General features: G+C 49.7%; 2 protein-coding genes across 6 annotated transcripts in view; one reads left to right on the forward strand and one right to left on the reverse strand.

Annotated features, from left to right (window-relative positions):
* Nucleotides 1–6,266, reverse strand: part of PRKCSH (protein kinase C substrate 80K-H) — a 15,830-nt gene extending 9,564 nt beyond the window's left edge. The window contains exons 1-7 of one of the 3 annotated variants that reach the window (XM_012729603.1): nucleotides 6,095–6,266; nucleotides 5,620–5,757; nucleotides 5,302–5,418; nucleotides 4,296–4,391; nucleotides 4,141–4,198; nucleotides 2,937–3,054; nucleotides 1,577–1,706 (exon numbers count right to left, since the gene is read on the reverse strand). In XM_012729603.1, coding sequence (XP_012585057.1) covers nucleotides 1,577–1,706; nucleotides 2,937–3,054; nucleotides 4,141–4,198; nucleotides 4,296–4,391; nucleotides 5,302–5,418; nucleotides 5,620–5,695 — 595 coding nt within the window. In that variant the 5' untranslated portion in view covers nucleotides 5,696–5,757; nucleotides 6,095–6,266. Of the gene's footprint in view, nucleotides 1–1,576; nucleotides 1,707–2,936; nucleotides 3,055–4,140; nucleotides 4,199–4,295; nucleotides 4,392–5,301; nucleotides 5,419–5,619; nucleotides 5,758–6,090 lie in introns of all 3 variants that reach the window. The other 2 variants (XM_012729601.1, XM_012729602.1) reach the window with 2 other exon arrangements.
* A 460-nt stretch (nucleotides 6,267–6,726) lies between these two features.
* CCDC151 (coiled-coil domain containing 151) overlaps nucleotides 6,727–8,305 on the forward strand; it is an 11,863-nt gene continuing 10,284 nt past the window's right edge. For all 3 annotated transcript variants that reach the window (XM_012729597.1, XM_012729599.1, XM_012729600.1), the window contains exon 1: nucleotides 6,727–7,010. In XM_012729597.1, coding sequence (XP_012585051.1) covers nucleotides 6,770–7,010 — 241 coding nt within the window. In that variant the 5' untranslated portion in view covers nucleotides 6,727–6,769. The remainder of the gene's footprint in view (nucleotides 7,011–8,305) is intronic.

Genomic DNA, 8,305 nt, shown 5'->3' on the forward strand with positions numbered 1-8,305 from the left:
TTCCCCACTCTGTCTCTGGTGAAGCCTCTCACCCGCCCCTGAGCCTCTGGCCTGTACCCCAGCTCTGTATGCACAAATAAATAAATAAATCTTTAAAAAAAAGAAAGCAGGGAAGGAGGCAGAGTCCAGAGGCAGAGGGAGGGCTCTGCCATCCAGGGTACCTCGGGTCCCAGTAAGCCCTGAGTTCCCACTTTTCAAGTTGGGTTTTTGTCATGTAATGTGATCACAAGGGACCCAACTTTGAGAAAGGCGCAGTAAAGTTTTTGGGGAGACAGTGGGAGGGACACTTGGAGCACAGTGAGATGGACTCATTGACCTGTTGATCTTATTTAACAGTAAGCAAAGGAGGCAGGATGGGGCCTCGTGTCACTGCTGAAGTGCTCACTGCACATCTTGTATTGGAGGGGGAAGTGGAGCAGAGGCTGGGGGCAATGGAAAGCAGTCGGCTTGGGCAGTGGCCATCAGACTGATGTGGTGAGCAAGAATGCCTGAGAGGAGCTTAGGCAGCAGGGGGGTCATAACCAAGTATCATCCCTTTCAAGGTCAGGAAGGCTGCTGAGTAGAGGAACAGGCTGGTGGAGGTCAACTGGGTAATGCAGGGCTCTGAGTGATGGTGATAGACATGAATCAAACGGTGGTTAAAGGACAAGATCGCAATTGGAGACAAAGTAGGGTCAGTCTGGCTCTGTGGTGTGACTCTGGGCAAGCCAGCAGCTTCTCTGCCTCAGGTCCTTATCTGTGAAATGGGGCTGGTAATGAGTCAGGGAGAGCCAGCCAGAGGGAAGAATGCCAGAGATGCCTGAGAGATGGAAACCAACAAGGTGGCTTCAGAGGGAGGGCTACCTAGTTTCTGGCTATCAGCCCTGCATCATCCCGGCCACGCCTCCAAATTCTCCCAGCAATACTTTGTCCTTCAACTAGTTTGGAGTAGGTTTCTGCTCACTTCTGCCCTGCTTCTAAGGCCTATCACACAGCAACCTGAGAAGGAGGAGCAAGGCTTCAGATTTCCCATAATGGCAGCATACCCTGCTACTATAGCAAGAAAATGCTGGGTAAAGCGTAAGAAAAATCATAAAACCAATGAAGGCCACAGGCTCAGCCAAGGCAAAGAAATACTCATGAAGGTAAGAGAGTGCAGAAGCACCTGAGAAGTCTGGGTGTCTGCTATGATGGGAACTTATGGGGAAAGTGAGCTCAAAGTCAAAGGTGGTGGGGAAAAAAAAAACAGAAGACTCCCCTGCCTCTCACTAATTGAAGTATGATCCCAGAAGGTCATCCCTCAGGCTGAACCAGAAATCATCCATTCTGTGAGCAGATCTCCGATTGCAGGAACCAACAGCCTTAAATTTAGGGCACTCTAGGTTGGTCATTCTCCAGACAAAAATCTTTTGTTCACAATGACAATGACCAGTTATTCCTATAAATGACATTTAAATGCTTTGACTAACATACAAAGATAACCAGACAGACTGGGAAATGAGGCATCCCCCGTGGAAAACCAGCAGAAACAACAGAGAGATAGTGAACAAGAGTCTCCGTGGCCCAGTGAAGGTGTCACGGCTACCCCACACCATACCTTCCCACAGCTTCTGATGCTGGTCTTTGGCCTCCTTCTCTGGCTTCTCAGCCTCCTCCTTCACCAGCCGCAGCATCTCCACCTGGTCCTCCAGGGACTTTTTACTAGTCTGTAGCTCAATGAGCTTTTTCTGAGTGGGTAGAAGGTAAGAGGCCAGCTCTCCTGTTATTCTGCTTTTCAGCTCATGGGACTAACCCTATCCTGCCTTGACTACACAGGGTCGCTGTGGGATCTTTCCACACTCCTTGGTCTCCCCTTTGCTGTTTGCCATAGTCCACTGGAGAGAAACCGAAACACCTCAACAGTGTCCCCACAGCCCTGTCCACCACGCCAGTCCCACCTGCCCTGCTGCTATCTCAAACTCTAGTATCCAACTGCCCTGACAACCTTCAGTCTCAAATTCTTTGCACATACTTTCCTTCTATCTGGAACACTCTATTTGACTGGCTCTAAATTACCCTACAGTCTGCCTTCTCCTCCAGGAAGTTCTCCTTGCCACCAAAACTGGTAAGAGGAAGAGAGAGACAAGGCAAGAGTCTCCTCTATGCCTTGCTGCCCCAAATTCCTCTTTCCCCAGCAGTCCCGGGCATCATTTTGCCTGTATGTCCCTCCCACTGGAACTGAGCCCTTGAGACAGTTCCAGGTCTGTCTCATGCCCAGAGCAGGGCACATCCTAAGTGGCTATGGATATTTCATGAGGGAGTAAGTGTACTGAGTGGCAGTCAGCCTTGAGATAGTACCCTAAGCTATCAGGTCTTAGCCCAAACTTCCCCACGGGATCACTTTCCTCTAAGACCTTGGCTGATTGGTGGGCCTGCTGCCAGGATCCTCCCACCTCCCCAAGAGGGCAAAGGTTAACTCGAGTTACCTCACTGCATGGCTCCCCAATTACCTCCTGAACGCAGGAAGGCTCTCACTCCCTTAACTCAAGAGGAACTCACTAGCAAGGCTAAGGGAGTGGGAAAGACCTAGAATCTTCTCTAGGCCATGAAACAGAACTGCAGCAGGAGCCCAGAAGCAGTATTGCAGGAGCCCAGAAGCAGTATTGAGGACTCTGGCCCATCTAAGAGCCAAAGTAAAGGGAGGGGAGGGCAGGGAAAGACACACCCTCCTCAGGCCCCCAACACCCATCCAACAGGACTAATTATCTTACTTATTTGAGACCTGTGCCAACTGCCTGCCCCCATCCCCTCCTGGTCCCAACCCAGGTGATGGCTTAATCACAGAATAAGTGCCCAGACAGTAGCCAGCCCCAGACACCACTACTTAGAGGCAAGTATCAACCTTACTTGAGCTTGCTAGCCTATGCCTCTTCTCAGGGTGCAGAATGACCAGAGTAAGCGCCCCCAGCACCCCTCACCTGCTTCTCCTCCCGGGCCTTCTTCCAGTCCTCAATAAGGATCTTCTTCAGGCGGAATCCCTCACGGGTGACCTCTGCCATCTGCTGCAGAGTCTCTCTCTCCTTACGGCCTTTCTCTCTGAAGTAGGAAAGCATGGGGGAGGTGTGTATGTGTGCGTACATGTAGGACTTAGTGTCCATCATATACATAAAAGGCCTTATACATAAAAGGCCTCCACCCATTCCCCATGTAGAGAAAAATAAGCTCTTCCCACCTCCCAAGCTTCTCTGGCCCCACTGTCCCTGAAGAAAAGAGAGAGTAGGCACGGTTCACCCACCCTTGGGGTCAGGGGAAGGACTAGAGGGCTAGGACAGATCCTAGGAGAGAAAGTACATAAGTAATAGACTCCCCAGCTAAGAAGGCAATCTGGACAGTATGTTATGCTCCATCTACCATCTAGGCCCATCTCTGACCAGGCCCTCCCTGGTGGCACAACAGGTTAGAACAGAGCACTGCAAGCCAGTTGCAGCTGCTTCGTGTAAGTTTGATCCCCAGCCACATGGTGTGGCAGACCTCTTCTGTCTCGCCTGCTGCTCCCCTCAGCAGTGTACTTCATTGATCAGCCTATTCTGCTTCCCACTCTGTCTCTGGTGAATCCTCTTACCGCCCTTCCACCTCTGGTCTGTACCCCAGTACTTGTATGCATAAATAAAATAAATCTTAAAAAAAAAATAAAAAATCTCTGACCGGAAGAGTATAAGTGAATCCACTTTCAACAGTGAATCCAGCCGTCTTGTCACCAACCAACAGAAATCAAGCACCATCTGGCCCTTCAATCCCTTCAGACGTATATATTCTCCATCACTTCTTGTACTCAACCACTTCTGTTGCTTTAATTACCTGCCTGTGGGCATTTCAGGTCCTGCTGCAGAGTGTAGCAGTTAAAAGCATGGCTTCTCAAGCTAGACAGACCTGGGTTCGGGTCCCAGCTCCACTATCTCCTAGCTATGTGACTTCCTGAGGAAGTCATTTTTCCTTTCTAAACTTGAGTTTGCCATCTGTTGAATAGGGAAACAATTGCACCTGCTTCCAGGACAGAGGAAAAATGGGTGATGCTGCATTCACTAGGTACCCAGCACAGAATGTGCATTTACTACAAAGCAATAAAGAGGGGGCCAGATTCACTAGGCAAGGCAAGGGAGGTAGGGGTTATCACCCACATACTTGCAGGTGTTCTCACAGATGATTCCGCTATTGTATTCATCTGTTCCATCACAGCAGTCTGAGGGCAGAGGGAGGGACCCAATTAGCCCTGACAGGGCCTCCTTCCTCCCTCTACCCACCACCTCTTTCCCTAACCCAGCAGCAGTCTCATTCACCACAAACGCCATCGTTGACCCATCTTGAGGGGATGTACAGGGGCTTGTAGCCAGTGTTGGTGCAATGGAAACTGCCATTAGGACAAGCAGCTGTGCCTGCAGGGAAGAAGGGAGGTAGCTTTATACAGAGTGCTCAGCGTCCAGCAAGTCCGTCTACTCAGAGACAGAGCCCACACACACACGCACAAGCTCACAAGAAACATGAAAATTTACGCCAGCCAAAGGAAAGGTTGGCACCTTTCACCACTCAAAGCCTGGAGCAAAATTCTCCAGCGCTCCCCCCAGCTTCTCTTACTGTGGTCAGAACAGCAGCAATTCCTCACTTCTGCACCTTCAATTTCATCTGTCTGCTCTTCAGGTCCCCCTTATCCCTACAACCTCTAGGTATTTGTGCATGCTGATTCCTCTGTATACAGTGCCCTTCAAGAGTCAGGTGAAACCCCTCCCAAAAAGATGTCTATATCAGAGGAGTCTCTACACTGGCAGCTATCCAGCCCACCTGTGACTATGCAGACGCTTCTTTCCACCCACTCTCTCCTGCACGAGAGCAGTCCTCTGCCCACCTGTGACTATGCAGGTGCTTCTTTCTACAGGGCAGCAGCCTCCTGCCTGCCCCTGACCTATACTATGTGGGGAGTTCTCTGCAATGACCTCCCTTAGAAGAAGCCGTTTCTCCTAAGGCTGTTCGTCTGCCTGTAACCATGCAGGCCTCTCTGCAAACCTGTCCCTTCCAGGGCAGCTCTTCCTGCCCGCTTGTGCCTATGCAAGTGTCCAATACACCTGCTCTTTTCCCTAATAAATCTAGTCTTTGGGAAAAAAAGGTCAGGTGAGACCTCCTGACTCCCAAGTTGGGTATGGCTTCTCACTAACAACTTTCTGTTCTCACTTTGACCACCTCCACTCAATAGGGAGCCACGTGAGACTCCATTTTGGTCACCACACGGCCTGACTTTCACCAGGAACTGAAGAGATGTATGAATGATGGTGAATGAATGAATGAGCTCACCTGGCTCATCTGAGCCATCCTTGCAGTCACAGTAGTCATCATTGACCTGATCAAAAGGGATTGTGGCTGAGCCATCCAGGCAAGTGAAAGGTTTGGATTCCTCATAGAAGTGATGATCTGTGTGGAGAGCATGTGATTAAGCTCTGGGAAAGAAGCTTTTTCGCCAGCATGGCAACCTCTGTCCCCACCCACCAGCAGAGTACTGCCACTTTCCCGAAAGAGGAGTCAGGAAACCCAGGCGAAAGGTTGTGAATGCCTAGCCCATGAACCAGCGCGGCCACTCGGACCCCACTTTCCCCCTCCAGCAGTCCTACTCACTGGTGAGGGAGACGCCTCTGGGCCGTTTGACCTCCACCGCCCAGCACACGGGAAGCAGCAGCACCAACAGTAACATCTCGCCAGAGACGAATTCTACCGGAGGAAGCAGGCTGCGGGGAGATGCTCTGTGTTCCGAAGCTGCGGCAAGAAACGGGAGATCAGTCTGTGCCAGAGGACTACTTCAAGCCAAAGGCAAGAACTTCTTCCTCCTCCTTCCTCCCTTGTTTCGAGCAATGAGAGTTCACTTTGCTCCCGATAATGGAGTGGGGGTAGGTATCCCAAATCGTGCCCAGTAGAGGGGAGTCTCACTTTGTTCAAATCAATGGTGGGCATCTCAAAATCTCACTCCCTGTGTAGGGAAGGAAAGCTGCCCAATTCCCGCCATAGGCCAAAGGGGATAACAGTCTTCACCTCTACCCCTCTATCCAACTGCCCCTAATAGGAAACTGAGGTGCCCTGCTAGTACATCACCTACACGAGGTCGGGCCAAAGGTCAATATCCACCGCGCCCCCTCGTCCAGCAGTCAACCGTTCCTCCTGCAGAAAGAGCGGAAATGTCTGTGACGCGTCACTTCCAGCACACGCTGCACACTGGGAAGGGCGGCTCAGGGCCGCCATGTTGGACGTGGCAGCGGACGAAGGCGTGGTGGGCCCGGAACCCAGGCGGCCATCTTGGATAGGACTGACGCTTTACAAGGAATAGTTCTGAAGGTTCACGCTTAATGGCGGCACAAAGTACTTCCATCTTGGGAGTGGCGAGTTCTGCACCCGGAATGGAAAGTTCCCGAAAAATGCCGGCCAACCCTCCGGAGGGGTGGGAGTCAGGACAGAGAATTTAGCACGTGACTCCAAAACACCCTCCCACACTATTCGGCTGCAGTGTTCTGCCCCCGCCCCCTGTAAGGACCGCCCCTCCACTTAGCGTCAGCCAATGAGAGCGGTGGTATGGAATGCGGGTGGTTTCCATGGGAGCGCTGGAGAGAGGCGGGGAGGAAATTACCTAGCAACCGGGAGATGCTGCGAGGTGCGGACGCCGAGCAGTCGGGAAGTGCATTCCCAGAGCCCGAGGAACTTGTACTGACGGATCCCGAACGGGAGCGATTCCTAGTCGCCACTCTAACCCCTAGAGGCCCGCGGCTCCGAGCCAATCATGACGTCTCCTCTGTGCTGGGCGGCCTCCGGCAATGCCCAACCTGCTCAGGACCAAGCTTCAACTTCCTCCAAGGTCAAAGGCAGTCAAGCTCAAGCCAAGCATCGCCCCATCAGAAGCAAGGGCGCTGCACAGGCCTGGCCCCCACACCATTCCAAGTCAGGGCCCTTCCAAGGCAGTGGGGGGAAATCTGCAGTGCACATGCAGGTGGCTGAGTTACAAAAGAAGATACAACTTTTAGGTAAGATGGCTCCAAAGGGCATAGAAGGGTCAGGAGTGAACAGTGTCCATCCAGCCTTCTGACCGGGCATGGTGTGGCAACAGCATCTCACAGGCATTCATCCAGACAACCAGTTTCTGGAGGCAAAAACTCATATTTGTTTATGGTTTTTCTCATCCCCAAGTTTTTCCTGAACTCAGAATTGCCTGGAATTTCTCATATTTGGTGTGCTTTGGTTTCTTCTATCATGCACAGTGTGGTGAAAAACATGGACTCTAAAGTCAGATTTTCGGGGTTCAAATTCTTAACATTTATTAGTTGTTTGACTTTGGAGGTCTACGAGTAAACTAAAGCTCTGTTTCTCAATCTGTAAAGTAGGGGGATAGCAACAGTACGACAGTAGGACTGCACCGCTAGTACTGAAAACAGTGTCTGGCACATAGCAAAACACTATAAAATATAAACTATTTTGTTTTTCTGAATGGGGGAAGACTTTTGCCCCCCCCCCAGGCATTTTGTAGTGCCTACAGATGTTTTTTTAGTTGTCACATTGTTATTTGTGGGGGAAGAGGTACTCTTAGCATCTAGTGAGTAAAGGCCAAATTTTCCTTGCTTAACTTGCAACAACAGACAGGACAAATCACCACAGCAAATAATTATGCCTCCCAAATATCAGTTATGTTAAGGTTGGGAAATGCTGGTGTAAACCACTATTTTCTTATGATAAGGAGGTATCTTGCATAGAGGTTGAAGGTATTGAACTCACGAGTCAGACTGTTTGTGACCCTGAACAGTCTAATAATAAGATCAAGCCTCAGTCTTCTCATGTGTAAAATAGGTATTCTTTGGGTATGAATGTGCACCTATTGTGTATAAGATACCTGGAAAGTATTTTTATTATAGTACTTCATTTTTACATCATCTTGTGCCTTTTTCCATCTCAGTTGTAATCCCCGTGGGCTTTCCATCACCAAATCATCTGTGTGTCATCACCATAATCCAGTGCACTTACCCCCCTCCCCCCCCCATTTTTGATACCATTCCCCACTTCACCGCTGTAAAATGTCTCTGGTATATAGTAGTTCATTATTATTATTTATACTCCTTTATATTTTATTAATATTATTTTTTTATATTCCCTTATATTTATGGTCCTTTATACTCCTGCTATGAGTGAACCTATGCAGTATTTTTCTTTTTCTTTCTGGCTTATTTCACTAAGCATGATCCCTTCCAGCTTCATCCATGTTGCTGCAAAGGCATGAATTTTATCTTTTTTGATTGCTGAGTAATATTCCATTATATATACATACATA

The sequence above is a fragment of the Condylura cristata genome, unplaced genomic scaffold (genome assembly GCF_000260355.1).
Source record: "Condylura cristata isolate star-nosed mole 26May11 unplaced genomic scaffold, ConCri1.0 scaffold00025, whole genome shotgun sequence".
In the NCBI taxonomy this organism is placed as follows: domain Eukaryota; kingdom Metazoa; phylum Chordata; class Mammalia; order Eulipotyphla; family Talpidae; genus Condylura; species Condylura cristata.